The sequence below is a fragment of the Drosophila willistoni genome, chromosome 3R (assembly GCF_018902025.1).
Source record: "Drosophila willistoni isolate 14030-0811.24 chromosome 3R, UCI_dwil_1.1, whole genome shotgun sequence".
NCBI classification, from domain to species: Eukaryota; Metazoa; Arthropoda; class Insecta; order Diptera; family Drosophilidae; genus Drosophila; species Drosophila willistoni.
Window position 1 is genome coordinate 2928064 of NC_061086.1, and position 20376 is coordinate 2948439.

Consider the following 20376-nt stretch of genomic DNA (forward strand, 5'->3'; position numbering starts at 1 on the left):
AAGCATCGGGTTCATTTAAATATACAGTCGATATTAACGGTGAGAAATACTGTTTGACATTTCTCTCAGTGGAGCAACAATTTATGGATGTGGAAATTGTTCTTGGCGAGGATTTCTGTAAGCAAGCGGAGGTTACAATCAGCTACAAAGGTCTAAAGGTGACAAAAACCCAATTTTTAGAATCCGAAGTAAGTTCCTTTTTGAAAATCAATGACTCCAGTCAACAGCAGGCCGACATAGATCCAGCAGCAAGTAAAAGGGCTAAACAAGCAGTTCAAAATTTGGTACAGATTTATCATCCGGTAAGCGAAAAGTCAACAAATATTCAAATGCGATTAGTTCTAAATGATTCGGGGCGAATGAAGTGTAGGATGGCCGATTTGTGAGAATGGTCTGGCAATCCTATTCAGCCAGCCCTAGTTGAGTCAGCTGACTCGAAAAAGCGGAAGACAATCTGGCAAGCCGGTCAGACAGAGCCGCATTAAGAAGACGAAGTTAAAGACGAAAAGACGGGGTTTTAAGACGAAAAGCCGAAAGTGTAAGACGTACACACGACGAAAACGCGAAAGACATTAAAAAATTAATTATAATTATATCTACTATTAACTTAAAATCAATACTTATCTTAACATTAAATAAAACTAATATAAAACTATAACCGGGACTGTGTTTATTCATAATACAATACCGGTCATAGCGACTAAAGTTCGAAGACTTGGTTGGTCCTTAAACAAACTTATATGAAAGAGTACGTCTCCGCTCATAACGACGAACCGCTTATAGCGACGATATTTTTCACAGTTTAACCGGTTATAGCGACGTTTCGAAAAAAAAATTAAGTAAGTAATTCGTCTCGCCGACTTGGGTATACCATACACCAGGTGAAACAAATATTTAAAATTTCGAGAACCAAATGTATGTATGTACATATATTAAATTGTTTTAACATACCTCATACCATATGCTATCTCGCTCACTCTACAAACACACGAGCACTCTAGCGCCGCCACTAGCCAACGGCGAATTCTGCCCTTATGGATCGCGTAGCAAAATACGTTCATACGCATATTTAGCATTTTTCTAGTCCGATTTCAATAAAAATTTGTAGTTTGGTAGAAATAGATAAGATTATTTAGTCTGCAAAGTTTGATTGCAGTGGTCAAAAAATTGCAAGAGCCAATCGGTTTTTTCTAAATAATGGAGGCGGATGTGGGCGTGGCAACATATTAAAATATATATATATTCTGTGCACATACTAAGCCAATAAACATACTAAATTTGGTGACTTTAGTCAAAATGGAAAAATGTTTTATCTAAGAAGGCGAATGTTTTCGAAAGAACAGCGTGCAATCTTAGCATACGAAATAACGAAATTATTGAGAAAGTCAGTCGGGGGCGGAAATGGGCGTGGCAAAATTTTTGAATAGTCAATATCTGCGCGTCTATTAAGCTACCAAATTTAATGCCGGTAGCTTACATAGTTTTTAAGAGAATCTGTTTTTTGTAAATTCCGGGGGCGGAAGGGGGCGTGGCAAAAATTTGAAACAAACTCGATAACTGTACATACTACACGAGACTGCATACCAAATTTGGTGGCTCTAGCTCTTATAGTCTCCTTGATCTAGGTGTTCATACGGACGGACGGACAGACGGACATGGCTAGATCGACTCGGTTGTTGATCCTGATCAAGAATATATATACTTTGTGGGGTCGGAGATGCTTCCTTCTGACTGTTACATTTTGGCGACTTTAATATACCATTTCACCCTATGGGTGTATGGTATAAAAATATATCCAAATAATCAAAAATTAAAAAAATTAAGCAGCAAACGTCTTTATTAAAATGGGTGTATGTATCTGTCAGCGTATGTATCTGTCTTTTGTGCCTAGGACCTGCACAGAGGTGTTTCCGCTTTTTAGCTGTCGCCTTGGCAACGCAGCAATACTGCTGAGAAAAGAGAGCCAAAGTACAATGCCGACGTCGTGGGAATTTTCATAAAGTGCAAATTTATGAAGTATTTGTTTAAATTAAAAATTAACTTGTGTTATTTAGAAATCTATTAAAAACATCGCAACAATAAAAAAAAATTTTTTTTTGCTGTACGTCTTCCCGTTATAACGACGAAACTCGTCGGTTCCTTGATCGTCGTTATAGCCGGATTCTACTGTACTTTATATGGTTGGAGATGCTTCCTTCAATGCGTTCCACACTTTCGACCAAAATTAATATACCCTTTTTGCAAGGATATAAAATTATTAAATAGCTTGTCATATTTTTGTTCATAGTCGTTCTTCATTTTTAATATTTAATATTTTTTTTTTAATATTTTTAATATTTTAACACAAATAAAAAGCTATGAAAAACTTGCTCTACATATATTGGATATATCAAGAAAATGCCTTAAAATCAATATAATGGGCAATTTCGAAAATAAACCAAAAGGCAGAGCAAATTCAACTGATTGCAGTTTTATCTTAAAGTTGACACCACAATATAGTTTGGCATTGTACTAACAGCACTTTTCAATTAGTAGCACACTCACCGGCGACTCCCCTTTCCCGTGACCACCATCCTCCTCATGTGGTGCCACCAAATCGAAGCGAACCATTATCGCAGTGCAATTCAATTAGATGCCGCTGGGGTCCGATATCTAAAAGGGGAGTGGCAAGTTGAAGATGAACTGCAACAGCCTGCCTTGCCTCTATGTACCATATGCGTGTGGGAGTGTGTGTGTGTGCAAGAATCTTTCCAGCACATTTGACACCATGAAATTGAGTGAGCGGCACTGCACATACATACATACATACAAGCCACCTAGTTGATACCATCCCCTTAACGGCCCGTCTTTAGGCCCTCCGTCTGCATTTTCAATCGAAGTAACTGGCAGCAGGAAGCCTCCTTCCATCCGGAGTACGATTTGTGTTCCTTCGTGTATGAGTTATCAATTCAGGCAAAATTGATTTATTCAGTCGCCGGGAATGGGACCCGCATGGCTGCTGAGATAAGAATTAATTGGCAAGTGCAGTGTGCAAATAAATTGCATAGCCAAAGAGTGGGGGCGGGGGCCCAGTAAACCTACACTAGGCACACGATACAGGTTACTCGTGTGATGCAGAATGCAGCCACTGCTGCCCTGCTGCATTTAATGTAAATGTGACAAATGTTTTACGATTGACTGCACTTGTATTGACGGTGGACAAGCACCTGTAGACCGGACGCATTGAAACCACGACTGCCCGGCAAGACAGGAGTGGAATCAAAAATAAATATTTAAGACAATTTCAAAATTTAATAACAAATTATTTAAGCAACACCGTAAATTGTCTCGAAGTCTAAACTATTTTGTGGACAACACGAAACCAAAAATCTTCTTTTGTATTTATTGGATTAGTAATTATACCATACACCCATAGGGTGAAATGGTATATTAAAGTCGCCAAAATGTATGTAACAGGCAGAAGGAAGCATCTCCAACCCCACAAAGTATATATATTCTTGATCAGGGTGAACAACCGAGTCGATCTGGCCATGTCCGTCTGTCCGTCCGTCCGTCCATCCGTCCGTATGAACACCTAGATCTCGGAGACTATAAGAGCTAGAGCCACCAAATTTGGTATGCAGTCTCGTGTGGTATTTGATTTTCTTAAAAACTATGACAGCTATATAGGCTTAGTATGCGCGCAGAATACATATATTTTAATATGTTGCCACGCCCACTTCCGCCTCCATAATTTAAAAAAAACCGATTGGCTCCTGCAATTTTTTGACCATCGCGATCAAATTTACTAATAAATCTTATCAATTTCTATCAAACTACCAAATTTGATTGAAATCGGACTAGAAACATACAAAATATACGTATGAACGTATTTTGCTACGCGATCCATAAGGGCAGAATTGGCCGTTGGCTAGTGGCGGCGCTAGAGTGCTCGTGTGTTTGTAGAGTGAGCGAGATAGCATATAGTATGAGGTATGTTAAAACAATTTAATATACATACATACATTTGGTTCTCGAAATTTTAAATATTTGTTTCACCTGGTGTATGGTATACCCAAGTCGGCGAGACGACTTACTTCATTTTTATAAAAATCCAGAGCGCCGGCTAACTTCTACCGCGCCACAGTTTGTATACCCTTGCAAGTTTTTTGTTACTCTTTCCTAACCTATAGCCGAGAAGGTGGAAGAACAACAGCCTAAAATCTTAGCATAGGAAATAACAAAATTATTGTAATAGGTGTTCGCAAACAATAGCTAAATATTAAATAAATTTCACGACTATAGCTCAGAAAACAACGAAGTTATTCAGAAATGTCACTGAATTAATTTCGAGCGACTAATTGTGTCAAGTAAATTTATTTACTTTTTAATGAATATAAATGTAGGCGTCGTACATTTTTAAAGAAGTCTACATATAGAATGTGATTGGAACGATTAGACACATACTCAAGCTTACAATTGAGTTGTGTCGAAAATGTCTTTCGATTAATTGAACCGTTAATCGATCCCAACTAGTTTTAGCATTAAAGGCATGATGACCATTGCACTTCTGAAGATCTTTAGCAAGTCTGTTGATTATAGAACTTACTGGATCTTGAAATGCCTATACACACAACTTGCTCCCCTTTTTGTGTTGCAGTTGAAAGAATCTTTTAAAGATTGACCTCGGTTTGACATAAATTTCATATAAGTCTTATCCTAACCAGTAACTCGATTAATTGATTAAATAAGCGCCTCATGGCGATCTGAGATACATTTGGAAAGCCTTGCAAGCCTAAGAGACGTTTCACCTACTGAATTGAATTTCAATTATCGGCCTACCATAAGATCTCTTACAGACAAATGCCATAGAAGGTCCAATGATACTTCGAGAATTCCGGAACAGTTTAACCTTTTGCTCGTGACACTGACAACAGATTAACCAGTGCCACTATTCCTGCTACTGATTCTAAACTCAGTATTGAATAAATAATAAAGGATAGTTTTGGTGCTACTAAATGTTTTAACTGAAAAGATCCGACGTAGGTAAGGTGAAAACGAAATGAAACCCCGAACTGCTATCGACCTATTACAATAACTTGTACCTCTCTACCTCTACCATATTTTTCAATGACCCTTAAAAATGTTGCCTGCAATTTCAATTGAATTTAAACCTGCGATGTTTGCTTTGGGCCTGACGGGTGAAAATATAGTTCTTACCAACCCTGAACTGTCAATACGCGAAATCGCAAATAACTCGCTGCGGTTCGATTGAAGGCCAACTGTACACCATTTAATATACAAAGTCGATCGATATTTTAATGCCTGATGTATGAAAATCAATTCTACAAATAAAGCAGTCTAATAGTTATTACAGATGGGTCAAAAACATTGGCTCATGTCCTTTAACACTCCATAGAGTCTATGAATGTGCGAGAAAAGTTCCAAAAATAGTCATTGGGTAGAGGCTCAGGTTGAAAAAAAAATCTAATTGCCAAGGAGCAATGCGTCAACTTGACTGAACTCTACTCAAGCTTGTGCCACCAGCGTTTTCATTTTCAGCTTTTGCTGCTCAGTTACCAATTGGTTAATGTTAATTAATTTTACGCTGATTGCAAACATTGATAAAACTTCTGGCGAGGATACGGGTCATACGATACGTAATAAATAAGAAGTTGGCTCCATTGATTTCTGCTGAGAGCAGCGGAAAAACATTTAATTAAAACTCTCGCTCCCATCCCCTGCTCTTGAAACAAATCCTAAACAGTTCACGAGTATTTCAGTTGCAATTAAAATTATACGAGAACGTATACGTGATGTTGTTGCCTTACCTTTGCCTTTGGGCCATTGATTAATGGCCTGGCAAAAAAAGTAAGGAAAGAAGAGAACGAAAAACTGCGAAATGCGCAAATTGAAGATTTATTAAAGCTTCAACGGGGACCAATGACAGTAATTTCCTGCTGCTGGACACGGTCAAAGCAAAATGTAATTTCCGATCAAATTCGCCGTATTTGTGCTTTTGTTTGTTCTTTTTCCTCTACTTTTTTATGCCATCTGCAGGTGGATGCACAGACATCTTCACACTCGTACCTGCTATCAACTTTTATGGTTCATCATATGAAGGGACAAAGTATTAAAAAGGTAAATAACAGACAGTTCAGTCAAAGAGACTTAAATTCTCACACACATAAAAAGTCAACAAACAAAACCCTAAGATTACACAAAGTAGATCCCTATGGATGGTTATTAGCCAAATAGCCAAAAATTGCATTCTCAAATTGTATGGTCCAATTTATATGTTTAGCAAAATAGAAAATATGAAATAGTCAGACTGTTTTCAATTTTCTTCGTATTATTTAACAACCTATCCTCGATGCTTGAATACGATCATTGTATGAGTTATCGATCCTAAGACAATTAGTATTTCAATTCTGATAATCAATGACTCAACTGTTTATTCGTAAACACACTCTAATCAGTTGGGAACAAATTAATTAACTTTTAAATTGAAAAATTTTTGTTTGTAGATATAATTGTAAATTTGTTAGTTCTGTTTACTAAAATTAGTTTAATACGACACTTACTAATCAATGAGATTATATCACCCATCTTATTGTCTGACATAGATTAATTCTAATTAAATGAAACAAGATGAAAAAATCCAATGAAAATGCCCATGTACACACACTGTGGGTGAATGCCAATGTCGCCATGGTTATTATTATTCAACATTTTGAGTTAATGCCTCTCAGTAGAACTCCTCGCATTGCATCTGACGTCGCCAAACTGACCAATCCGCACAGCCCACAGTTGCCATTGTGGCCACAAAACCCTTTCCTGGCGCACAGCTGAGTAACAACGGTACGGCCGCAATGCCCGGGCACATGTAGAATTGATTGGGATCCTGTGTGGGCCACGGCTGGGTCTCGGCCTGGGACTGGTTATCACAGCCAGCCGCCAGCTGAACGTTTGTCTGTTCCACAGTTGGACGACAGGCTGGCCAGTGGTCATAGGGCAGGCAACCCAAATAGCCGAGGCCATTGAAAAATCCACGTCCCTGCGGGCAGTGCAGCTGCAGTGGCGTTTGCTTTTCGTCTACCACAGCACAGACGTAGAATATGTTGGGATTTGGATCTCCCCACATGTCCGTGGCATGTTTGCATGTTGCATTCGTGGCCGTGTCCATAACGGATGCTTGGCCCAGGACCAGCAACGGAACTTGGACCTCCCACAGCCACATCAACAGCAATATATTGCATTTATTTTTCATAAATAATTTCATCACGAAACTGTCTCTCTCTCTCTCTCTCTCTTTGTCTCTCTTTCTTTATTTCTGTCTCGTTTACACACACAACGCACAACACATTCAGGTTATTGTTATTATTTTTATGCCTTTTGCAATGTTTTCATCATTTGGCCAAAAGCTGCGAACGTTAATAAATTTATATGCTCTTTGTCTCTGTCTTTGAGTTTATTTGTTTGTGCATCAACCAACACCAAAAATCAACTGATTGATGTCGGTGGCGTTGTCTTCCGTTTTTATACCCATGTTCGTTTGTAATGACTAGTCCATTTCCATGTTGTCGATGTTGCCCGATGTTGTCTGAACAGCGTTATCAATGCTATTTTTACTGTCATTTTTCATTGGGGGATTGGGCAATTTTGGGCTTGAAATAAACTCATGACGTAGTCCCTCACCCATACAATACATAGTGCACCAGTTGATTAGATACGCAACGACTTTTACACTTTTATTCTATCTGTGTATACGTCCAAGGTACGTGACATGTGTGTATCAATGTTTATTCAAAATAGCTGAGCAAGTCTCTTTTCCGAAAGGAAATCAAATTGGAATTTAAAAAAAATACAACACAAAATCAAGTTCTACAAGTTCTACTTTTTCAGAATTACAAAATTTAAGACAATTTTAAACCTTAGTTTTAAAATGAAGATTTTTAAATGATAACAATAATGGCATATGTATATTTAGATTCGAATTTCTGTTGAAATGTTTACTAGGCTGGTATAAGGTACTAAAAGTTTAATCGCCAATCACCTGTAATACCTCATATATTTTTTCTTACTTATAAAGATACAGATTCATTTAGTCGGCTACAAGCTGATCTTAAAAACTTTCAATCCTGGTGCCACTTTAATCTACTAAATCTTAACACTACCAAATGTAAGGTAATGACTTTTTTTCGTAACTCTCCTCAACTGGTCACTTATTTTCTAAACAACAGCCCTTTAGAACGTCTAAATAATATGAATGATTTGGGCGTACCTTTGGACCATAAATTAAATTTTAACACCCATATTTCCACCACGGTCGCAAAGGCCATGAGTGTCCTGGGTTTCATTAAAAGATGGTCAAAAGAATTTGATGACCCCTATACAACTAAAGTTCTTTTTACTTCGCTTGTCCGTCCTATTTTAGAGTATGGATCTTGCATTTGGTCACCTCAATATGAGTCGCACCAGATTAGACTAGAATCCGTTCAAAAGCAGTTCTTGCTATTTGCTCTTCGTGGCTTAAGCTGGGATCGCAATGTCAATTTGCCTTCGTATTCTAGTAGACTTCTCTTGATTAACCTTCCGTCCCTAGCTAACCGTAGAATTATGCTTGGTGTCATTTTTATTCACAAGCTCCTAATTGGTGATATCAACTCGCCTGGGTTATTAGCTCAGGTGAATCTGTCGGTACCATGTAGACGGAGTAGACATCCTTTAATACCTTTAACCCTTAGTCGTTGTTCTTCTAACTATGCTATGCATGAACCTTTTAGGGTCCTCTGCTCTGATTACAATCTTCTATCCCCTGTAATCGGCTCAGAGTTTTCTATTAATATGCTTAAAACATCTATCCTATCCCATTTAGTTAATAGATAGCTATAGTATTATTTGTTTGTCTGTCTTTTCTACTGTGTATTTTGTCCACGCGATTCGTGCCGTGCGTTATACGGCTGCACCCCTCAGTCGGTCGGGTGGGAGGTGGGCAGTTATCTGCTTGGGCTCGCGCGTAACAGGCTTTGTCCTGGTGTGGTAGGGGCCACTTGAACGTACTGCGCATAGTATCGTCAACGTCCGCTATTAATATTTTCTTTAAACTCAGACCTTATTATTTCCTCAATTAAATTTGGGAGTATTCTGCATTTTGAGGTTTGCCAAACGAAAGCCATTTTTAGTCGCCTTCAAAAATTATATTTTAGTCGAGTACTGGACCAAGTCATACTGATCTTTTGTAACAATCTCCTGTAATGTGATAATGTTTATTTCTAACAAGAATTCCTGGCTACCTTCGGCAATGTTAAAGTTCGAATAGCCTTGTCTTGTTTTTCAGTGATAATCGTGTTAGAGACAAAAGATTTGTGTGTCCAAAATTATGACACCTATGTATATGATTTAATCATCCGATCTTCCTGAAATTCGACGTATTCATTAAAAGTAGTAAATTTTGATTTAAATGAAAGTCTATATTGTTCTGAACAGTTTATTCGAATTCTCCCAACGACTTCAATTCGTATTTATAGTCTGAATCTCCAACTTATCATAATAGCAATCGTGACATTTTCATGAACGTATAGGATGCCGAATTGACTATGTGAAGAATATAAACTTTTACTTTTCAAGTCCACTGAAGTTGGAATTTGGTAGTCCATGAAAAAGTTTTAGAAACAGCCTGATTACCCGTTTGTACTGCCCATTAAGGCAAGCTTTTAAATATTTCAAATTAAACGAATATTAAATAACCAATTTAGTTTAACAATGTTTCACAAATGTATTGCCACCATATTCTTACTCTCCTTCTTCGTGTGGGTAGTATGTACTTCTTCAGGCAGTCGTATTCGAGGAACATTTGTTAAGGAGACTGAATGCCTTACCATAAATTTTTCTTTTTCACTAGACTATATATACTTCTTCCCCTCATTCTCCGCTTTTGGCATTGTAGTAACTTTTTTAAGTTAATCAGTTATTTTAATTTGACAAAAAGGAAAACAAGTCATGTATTGATGCTCATCTAAGAATCTATTGCTTTTTGCAGGTGTAAAATTTGCAATATGTATGTACATATGTACCAATACCCAAAAAACAAAAAACATTTAAAATAACGGTAACGGTATAAAAGTTACTAAGTACAAAAGCTATTGGCTGTTGGCTAAAAATCAATGAAAGATGTTTATCGAAAAAAGCTTTTCTAGCTTTATTGTAAGACTAGTAAACGTTGATGATTCAGACGAACTTGGAATAACTATTTGTGCAGCTTTGTCCTATCTGAGCAAGAGTATCAAAATTAATTGACTTTTGAAACGGTGGCTGATTGATATTCGTTGATATTCTAATCAGACAAAATTTAATTACATAAAGCACACGGAAACTCCGAACTCCACACTCTACACCTGTGCAATAAGGTACAGGCACAACAGCTCTCAAAACTTCTAATTGATATGGCTTAAAGGGGAGAGAGACCTCATCTGCTGTGTCTAACAGAAAGAAGCAGTAGTCACTTTTGGGTCCGCGACCCCTGCCCGGTAAGCTGAAAAAACTTCGTCAGCAGATGGCTGGCTGGCTGGATGGCTCTTTGTTGTTAAGTCACGTTGTCAATTGAACTTTCTTACTTTGGTGCAAGATGGCTGCCACGCAATATTCGCAGTCTATTTACGCGAGCGCCAAGTTTAAATAGGCAAACTTCGTGAGAAGCGCAGCAAAAGTTGACAACATAATCGACATAAATTCCAATAGGCTTGCCATCAATGCATGCGGTTGGCATTGGAATTCAATTAAAACTTTTTGCAGCCAAGACAAATGCTCTAACTGAAATAACTGAAATATTATACAAGCACAATCTCTCCTGCATACATAGATAGCACTCTTTAATGTTTTTCGTCGATAGATTTCAGTCTTGATTCTTGGAAAATGCTCATTAAATACAATTATTCTGGCCACTTGAGAGGGACAGATAACAGAGGGACAGACAACGAATCAATGGGGAAATTGAGTCAGGAATTTAACCGATAACTGACCAACTCTGCGTATACATCATTTGCGGCTCATCATAAACCATGAGTCGCTAGTCAACAAGCCAATGACAATTAATCGGCAATGATAAGTGCTCAAGATTATAGTATGGGGAAAAAATGTAATAAAAACCATGGCGCTTGACGCAAGACAATTTAGTCAATTGTCGATTTTTCGATTGTAAAAAGAGTGAAATTCAATAATAAAAGTTGAAGAATTCATCATGAAAATAGGTATAAATACAATAAATAAAATGGCAATACCTTCTGGATTTTATAAGGATAATCAATCCTTTCATAAGGAATAATTTTAGATTGTGAAAAGTGGAAATTTAGAAAACTAACTTATCAGACGTGAAGAACTACATATATAGTTATATAAAGCAAACAAAAATTTTCCAAATCCTTGACGTTTAAGCACTTAACCTATCAAAGTTCTTCCCTTGGTTTTCTTAGAAACTCGGTTTAAGTGTTTAAGTGTAAGTTAGTAGACCAATCTTTTTATTGCTTATCTTCCGTCATGAACTGAAATAATTGTAAAATTTAAATTGGAAACTTTTACCAAGAATAACATTTGTAATATGTTTTTGATTTTGTAGCATTGCTGTTATGTCTTGGCCTGTTGGTTTTGGGTAATGCTCCCAATGTATATGCCCAAGATGAAACCTCCGAAGCAGTGTCGTCCAGCACCGTGGCTAGTACCCTTGCAAGTAGTGAAGAATCGTCTTCTACTTTGGCCGATGTGACAAGTACCGCCAGTAGTGGAACAACCAAAGCGGAGAGTGAAGCAACCACCGAAGGCAGTGGTTCAACCAATTCCGATGAATCGACGAGCTCTGTAAGTGTCGGCTCCACAGAAGATTCCTCATCTACGGACGCACCCACTGAATCATCTTCAGCTGCATCCTCTGAAGCATCAACCTTAGCATCCTCCGAAGCATCCTCTGAAGCATCCACCGAAGCATCCACTAAAGCATCCACTGAGGCATCGACGGTCAGCACTACCACTAGCAAGGCTGTCTGTCTATCTGATTCCGAAATGTGGGGCGATGAAGATATACGCTATTTCTATTTTTGTGAGGACAATGAAGTACTTGAAGATGAATGCGACAAGGGCTACTACTATGTGAATAATGCAACTGTTTCCGGATGCATTCCCGGTGCCGATATGAACCCAAATTGTGTGAACTTGGATGCAACTGCTCCAGAATGCGAGGGTGAAAACCTGAAGCAACCGCAAGTCTGCGAAACCCTGACCAATTTCTACCTATGCCCCAAGGAGGGTGCCAGTGCCACGGAGTTAACCTGCACTGAAGACAAGGCATTCGCCAACCAGGACGGTTATCTCGGATGTTTCACATGGGCCGAATGGCGCAAAGTGCGTGATTGTCCCCAGTAAAGTGGCCGTTATCTTTTAAATAATTATGTCCATAGCCCAACTGTGCGTTTTAATTATAATCATTTTTTCCACCAGTTACACCTTATCAAGATTCAAATTGATTGATTGAAAAATAATTGATCCATGCTGATAAGATAAGGAGCACCGATTGTCCGACCATTTTCATAAACTATAACTGAAAACAAGATCCCAATAAAATGTACATAAATCTTTTTTAGGTCCCTTTCATGTGGACAAAAACCAAAACTACATTGCAGCAAGATATTTTTCAAGAATACATTGCAGAGCACAGGATATAGCACATAGCACAATGAATGTTACGTATATGTATTTTATCATATGGGTATGTGAGTTTGCACAACAACACCGCAAAACAATTGTCACCACAAAGTTTTGCGCAAAGCAAACTGCAAGCAACACGAATTGGACAAATTACAGGGCCAGGCACCGAGGTGAAAGGCAAGATGCGAGCCATCTGACTCTCAGCAACCGAACATGGACACCATTTGAAAGGGTATTGAGTGCCTTACTTACTTCCTGCCCTGTTTTCGACTGTATTGTGACTGCGTGACTGTCAACAACTACCTGCTTTGAGCTCTATCCGAGTGAAAAATGAGTTTAAAGTTTGATACTAAAACCGCATTAGCTTTCCATGTAGCTTCTATGTGCATATTTAGGTCATGAAGTCAGTTGACTCTTTCAATAGAAAGGTTGGTGGAGAAAGGGAATTCTTTTAAATAAAGCAAACAATTGTATGTGATTCAAGAGCTTGATTTGTAATTGTGTCCTAGGCTATTGAAGCTACCATCATTAAAAGGTTTATTCTCTGCAAATTACCATTTCTGATACAAATATATTCCTCTTTTTCATTACCAACTTATTCTTTAAATATACGATCCGCATTGAGACATTGATAAGCTACACATATGTATGTATGTTTATAAGTATATAGGTATATAAGTATATATGGGTAATAAAAACAATTAGTTAGCAGCTTTGGTATGCTTCTTCTTTCCTAACTTCTCTTCTTTTGCGAATCGCCACAGTTATCAGTTTTTTTTTCTGCCTCGATTATCACAGTTAATTCGTTCCTCCATTTTTTCCACTCCATTAGATTTGGCATGTGTATTTTGTACTTTCTTTCTTTTTAGCAATACTAACTATAGTCACGACCGGTTTGCAAGCATCCTGCTTTTCCCTTTTGGCCAAGGTAATAAATGTCCGAGTAGAAAATCACATCACAGACACACACACACACTCACAAAACACACCCAAATACACACATGCATGGCGGGGCAAAGTGTCAGTGACACGAGACGGCAGGAGGGCCCTGCCTCAAACTGCAACTCGATCTCCAGCGAGTCCAGCCAAATGAGTTAGTCAGGAAATTGCATTATTTGTCTTTGGCTATTGCGGACAAAAACTGTACAATACAACAAGGAGCGAATGTATGTATGTGTGTGTGTGTGTGTGTGTGTGTATAGGTGCGAGAGAGAGATAGGGAGACTGTGGTTGTGTACTAGGTCTGACCTCCCATGAGGCGACTAACTGATGCTGATGCTGTTGCCTCCTGCTGTGGCAGCCTCTTTAATAGTGGCGTGGCTATATCTGGCTCGGTTCCGTCACACATGCGAATTTTCAAACGCTCCAAAGTCATGGCAATCTTTCTGCTCCATTTCCGCCCACTTCAGGCCACCTCGGTGCGATGGAGCCATGCAGCTGCTGCGTCTGATGGTGCTTCTGTTCCCAGTTGTTGTTGCATTTTAATTGCTTGGCTAGCTGAGCCTTTCGGACCATTAATCCTGCACAAGTTTCTGTGTGCAAAAATTGCGGAAAAGGGATTTTTAAAGTCACAATTGTCTCGTATGTTATCAACACAGCAAAACCCGACAAAAAAGAAGAAGCCAAAAATAACAAGAGAAAGAGAGAGAGAGCGAGAAAGAAATAGTACACCAAAGAAGAGCAAAACAGGGACAGAGCGCTGTCACAGCGGTGCTTAGATTTAATTGAGTTTACAATTGCTTTGCGGCCTGCCTCGACTGACTTTGGCTTCTGGTCTGCTCTTCAAGTTTCGCCCAAAGTTATTTCAAGTGCTGTGAACTTTGAACCATTGCAGTTTCCTTTTTTTTGGCCAAGTCGTTGACATCCGGTTGTTACTTTAATTAAGTTTCGTGTGCTTCTGCCTTGTACATTAGGGCGCATACGCAATGCGCATAAAAGTATGCAACAATATTTGGTTCTTTTATTATTACTGCTACCGCTCGAGCGGCCATAATTGGCATTCTTAGACATCAAATGCCAAGGAAACTGCCACCGCTCGAGTGGTGACAACTGCTACACAAACGGTGACCAGACCCGGGCGCCTTTCCCATCGCCCACACTTACCCATTCGCAGGATTTTGTTTGCTGTTAAATGATTTTTCAGAGCGCGCATTTTTTCGCTTGAATTGTTTGTGAAGCAACGACTCGAATGATGGCAAAGCGACTGGTGGGTGCTGGGGTGTCTGGGGTGGCACAAAGTTGGCTTAAACTTTTCCACTCGAATGGCAACGGAAGGTTTTATGCGCCACAGTCCCCCGCCACTCCATTGGGTTGGCGCTACATTGTGTTGCAACGGGGCATGAAAGCATGCAGCATAAAATTTCTGTGCTCCAACAAATAAATATTTGCTCCCCTTTCTCTAAACCCATACCCCCATCAGGCAGCTACTGCTGCCACCATCACGGCTTCCCAGTTGTAGTTTATGGCGCCGTTGAATTTATATTTGCACTTAACAAGCGACAACAACAAGTACAACAACAGCAGCACCACTTTGTGCTGGGAAAAAGTTTGTTTGGATTATTTTTTGGTTACAAATCAAATCCAAAATCGCATTAAAATTGCATGCAGCGGAAAAATTGTGCAACCATCATCTAGCCAAGCCACATAACCCAAAGCCTTACCACAATAAGGAGTTCAAGGGAAAAGCAAAGCGAATTCAATTCTGAGTTAGCGGGCGATGCGGGGTAACGTGAGCAAAACGCGCCCTTTCTCCAATCGTCTGACAATTTACTGTGGGTCTTGCCATTTCAATTGAATTTTTGCGAGACGAAATCACTTCAACGCCTTCGATTTCAATTTCCGCCACATTTCGAGAATTTGAGTTCAGTTATTGCATTTCGTTGTTGTTGTTATTTTGTTGTTGTTTGTGGTTGTTGTTGTTGTTGTTGCCTTCGCCCCTTAATTGTTGCTATTTCTGCTGCGGTTAAGGCTGTTTTGAAGGTGTATTCAGTATGGCCAATGACTTTTCAGTTTCAAGCATCGACAAAGTGTTTCTTCTTTTTGCGGAACATTCTTAAAGAATACTTTTTTGAAAATTGTTTTCATCATTTAATAGTCTATCTTTGTCTTTTCATTGAGTCGTGCTCTTCTATTTTAGATTTTCTTCAGTTTATTTTCTCTTTTGTATTGTTTGAATTCGTTGTTAGTCATCACTCACATTCTGTTACTCCATCCAGGTCATTCGATAGGCTTCAGAATGGACACTCACATATATGTCTCTTTTGCCGCCTCTACCTTTCACAGTTTACCCCTTTGGGCCATTGGCATTTAGTTACGTAAAAGGCAGACCTATCCAGTCCAACCTCACTCCATCTTGCCAATGCTTGCCGCATGTCAAACAATCCGTATCCGTGCCCATGTCCATGACCATGCCTATAGATGCCAGTTACTATTGATACATACATATCTATGCATCTGTTCATAGAAGGGCTGGCACTAAAGTTTTACTCAAAGCGTAGAACCAGCAAAGAGAAGGCATATTCAATAAACTCCAGTTATCCTCACAGCCAACCTGTTGACTAAGTTGTTAAAAAAATAATGTTGGCAGTTAGCTGAATTGTTGACTTGGGCACGAGTTTGTATCCAAAATGTCCGAAACTTTTGACAGTGCATCGGATAAAATCTAATGAAACGGGATATACACTTAAAAGATGAATTTTTGAATATGACTTGAAAAGGTTTTTAAGAAAATTTGGCATTAAAAGTTGAGTCGTAATGCCAGATCATAATTATGTTTCTATCTTATCTGCCAATTGTAGAGTGAATCCTTTTTTGCAAATCCGTCCGTCCGTCCGTCCGTCTGGATCGACGCGATCTCCTCCTAGACCGTAAGAGCGAAAGAGCTGAAGTTTTGCATGTATGCTTGTATATACTGCACAGTTTGTATATCTTGGATTCAGCCGGATCGGATCACTATATCATATAGCTCCCATACAAACGTCAAAGTCACGAACATTGACTTTTCTCAATAACTTCGTTGTGTTCTGAGCTATTGTCGTGAAATTAAATACTTATGAATTAACTAACAACCAACTGTGCCAAATTTGATTAAGATCGGGCGACTATATCAAATAGCTCCCATAGGAACAATCAGTGGTAAACAGTGACTTTGATCAATATCTTCCTTATTTCCTAAGCCGTTTTTTCGCAAAATTTTTTTACACAAAATACTTGCAAGGGTATGGAAAATATGACGCGGTCAACGTTAGCCCCGGCCCTCTGGTTTTTATTTGCTTTCCATATTAAATGGTCAATAAGCTAATATTGTGAAAAGTAGTCATGAAATGGGGGTGGAATCGTCAGTGCGTTTTTGGTCTAAATGGCAGGTCTAGTGGGTGACGTCTGTTCAGATGTCTAATTTGCGTCCTGTTGTCCAGCAGTTTGACGGCCAGACAATTATTTTGGGTTTCTAGCCTGGAGAAGTACCGAATGCCATATCGAATTTAGGTAAATTGTGTCGATCCGCTTATATGGTCAATTTATGTTCCTAAACAGCTCTGTCCTATTACGATGTGCTCTGAAACTACGATAAAAAACCATTAAAATGTAAAAAAATACAAAATCAATTAATTTAAGATATGGTAGTGAAAACTGACAACATATGCAAACTTCTTTTTAATGTTTTAATTTTTTCATTTTAGACATCATTTCATTTCATAACATTCGATATTGATGATCTGTGCTACAATTTTTGTAACAATATTTATATTTTGTAACAATGCTTCAGACTGATTATGGACATTTATTTCACTGAATTCACTGAAACGGACACACCAATTTTTTCGACTTTGTCTGGATAATACGATTTTAGGTATATTTAAACCAAGTGCTTAAAACCAGCCCTCCGCGAACATATGGAAAACGGTGAGTAAAAAAGAAAAAGGTAAATTTCCCGCCTTCCGATTATTCTAGACACGTCTTCAATTCGGTTGAAAAACAACAACAAACGAAAATTTAAATTTTCATGGAATTAGTTTTTCAAGGAGTTGTCTGCCTGAAGTAAGAAGGTCTAATAACGGATCCGAAAAATAAAAATTCTTGTTAAAAAGAAAAAAACTCAACCAGAATTATACTCGGAATTTCGACATATTCCAATTTTATTTTGAAGTAGTTAAATGAAAAGTTAGTTCCAAATATCTTTTATGTGAATTCTTTAGATTTTAAATCTAAATACAATTATAACCTTTTTAATTACTGACAGTGAAATTCTGGATTGGGGAATGTCCTTTAGCTTTATAAAACGAAATCAGGTGACAGTAGAACTTATATTTGGGGACAAATCTTTTCTAAAAGTTTGTGCGACAGCCCTCGTTAGATGCGTCCTTTCTGCTTTTCTACTCAACTCGTTTGCTTCGTTTAGCCGCCATCACTCCAGGACATTGTTCTTGTTGTTGTTGTGGCTGATGTTGTTGTTGCAATGGTGTGGCATCCAATATCTATATCTCATTTGTATAACATATAGCAGTCAATATGGGACACGTGTATAAGTATCTAGTTCTGTTTTCTTGTGGGCGTGTCCTCGCCGTCTCCGCCAGTCGTCAGTCGCCCATCGCATGTCATTGTAATGGTATCATGCTGTAACAGATTTCTGTTTACCTTGATTTCCATACATATGCACGAGAGAAAGAGGGCGAATGGTGTTGCCAGAGGGAGTATTGCTAGTAGTGGGTGTAGTAGTGGGTCTGATGAGAAGGTTGAGAACAAGCCGCAACAGAGCAAACAAACGACACTTGGCTGCTCAGTCCAACGTCGCACGTAAATAGAAAAGAAAACACTTAAGCATGCACTTAGTCTTTGCGCCTTTCACTTCGTGTCGATGGCGTTGTCGATGCATGGGTGTGAATAAGGACATGTATGTGTGTGCGAGACTGTGTTGTGTGCTACCAACTGCGATTTATGCAAATTTGTTTGCTGCTGAGCTGCTCAGTCAAGCCAACACCCAACCAAACGTCCGCCTCTCTCTCTCCGTCTGTCGACTTTTTGTTAACATTTTTTTATTCTTCCCTTTTTTGTGCTCCTCTTGCTTTTGCTTTGGCGTCTTCGGCGTCTCCTTCCGCATCTCTCAGTCTACTTTGGCCATGTCTTTTGTGTGCCACCCACTAAACAAATAAAGTTATTTGCATGCGCAAGTAAATCGATTTGTGTATATCAAATTGTGGGACTCGAACCCACCCAAAAAAAAATATATATAAAAGAGAAACTAAATATTTCGATACTTTGGTGCAGCTGCTTCAAGGAATCACCTTAGAAAATTGGCCTAGAAAAACAGTTTTCCGTACACAGAACACACTTACAATTTAATCCGTGAATGACAGTGTGGAAAAGCATTATTCGATAATATTGTCAATGGGGTAATTGAGGCTCAAGCAAATGTAGTTTACAATGGGAAAATACATTTCCAGCTCCATTTCCTCCATTTAGCAGGAAGGACGAATCACACATTTCTTCAAATAAATTACTCATAAACCCCAGCCGCAATTTCGTGATGAAGTTACTTACTTGGTACACATTGTCGTTTCCAGTCCCAAACATTTGTTGATTAAAACTTACATATTTTACTTTTGTCCGCTCGTGAATGCTTTTCACAGAGAGTTTACTTAAATCTTAGATTACAGTAGATAAAAGTGTAATTACACACCGTGAGTATTGTATCTGAAGTAGGAAGCCACAAAGCAATCGTTTACAAGTTGGAAAAGTAAGCTATAATGTAAACAATTACTGCTAAAACAGTAATCAGACAAAAATTTTGCCACTAACTAACCTAATTACTACTGCTCAAAAGCAAAATAGTAATTTCTTGCAAGCATGGGCTTCAAAATTACCCGATTGAAAACCAGACTTAACTCAAGACTTCTGGTAGATGAAATATGTTTCCTTACAATCCGCCTATGCGTTACTATGTTGACGGTAAGTCAGTTATATTTTCATCAGTTGTTACAAAACTGTCGAAAAAGCTGGAGGATTTTTATCTGTTCTAAGGAAACGGACGGTAGAGAAGGGACACTTTGCTTAACACTTGTACAACCTTATACTGAAGGGGGACTTTCACCCATGCTTACAGAGCCGATGCACACTGGTCCAGATGTCGAAAATGTTGGCATATACTACAATTTTAATGTTGGCGTATTGAAATTACGCTCGCAGGTTTGTAAGACTAAAAAATAAATTTTGTTTTTATACCCTTGCAAAAAGGGTATATTAATTTTGGTCAGAAGTGTGCAACGCATAGAAGGAAGCATTTCCGACCATATAAAGTATATATATTTTTGATCAGCACGACGAGACGAGTTCAAATAGCCATGTCGGTCCGTCCGTCTGGATCAACGCAAACTCCTCCTAGACCGTTGGAGCTACAGAGCTGAAATTGCATGTAGGCTTGTATATACTGCAGGCGTTGCTTATCTCGGATTCAGCCGGATCGGATCACTATATCATATAGCTCCCATACAAACGACAAAGTCACGAACAGTGACTTTTCTCAATAACTTCCTTATTTTCTGAGCTATTGTCGTGAAATTTAATATTGGTGAGTTTGTTATACATATAAACGACTTTGCCGAATTTGATCAAGATCAGGTGACTATATCATATAGCTCCCATAGGAACGATCTGTCGAAAACAGTGACTTTCTTCAATAACTTCGTTACTTTTGACGCGATTGCT

General features: G+C 38.6%; 2 protein-coding genes across 2 annotated transcripts; one reads left to right on the plus strand and one right to left on the minus strand.

Annotated features, from left to right (window-relative positions):
• Nucleotides 1–6450: 6450 nt before the first annotated feature.
• On the minus strand, nt 6451–7393 carry LOC6650598. The gene has a single exon (XM_023180381.2). The coding sequence runs from the start codon at nt 7259–7261 to the stop codon at nt 6728–6730; it is 534 nt and encodes a 177-aa protein (XP_023036149.1). The 5' UTR covers nt 7262–7393; the 3' UTR covers nt 6451–6727.
• A 3780-nt stretch (nt 7394–11173) lies between these two features.
• Nucleotides 11174–12639, plus strand: LOC6650599. Its single transcript, XM_023180380.2, has 2 exons — nt 11174–11228; nt 11594–12639. Exons 1-2 carry the CDS (start codon nt 11219–11221, stop codon nt 12391–12393), a joined length of 810 nt encoding a protein of 269 aa, XP_023036148.1. The 5' UTR covers nt 11174–11218; the 3' UTR covers nt 12394–12639.
• The last annotated feature ends 7737 nt before the right edge of the window (nt 12640–20376 follow it).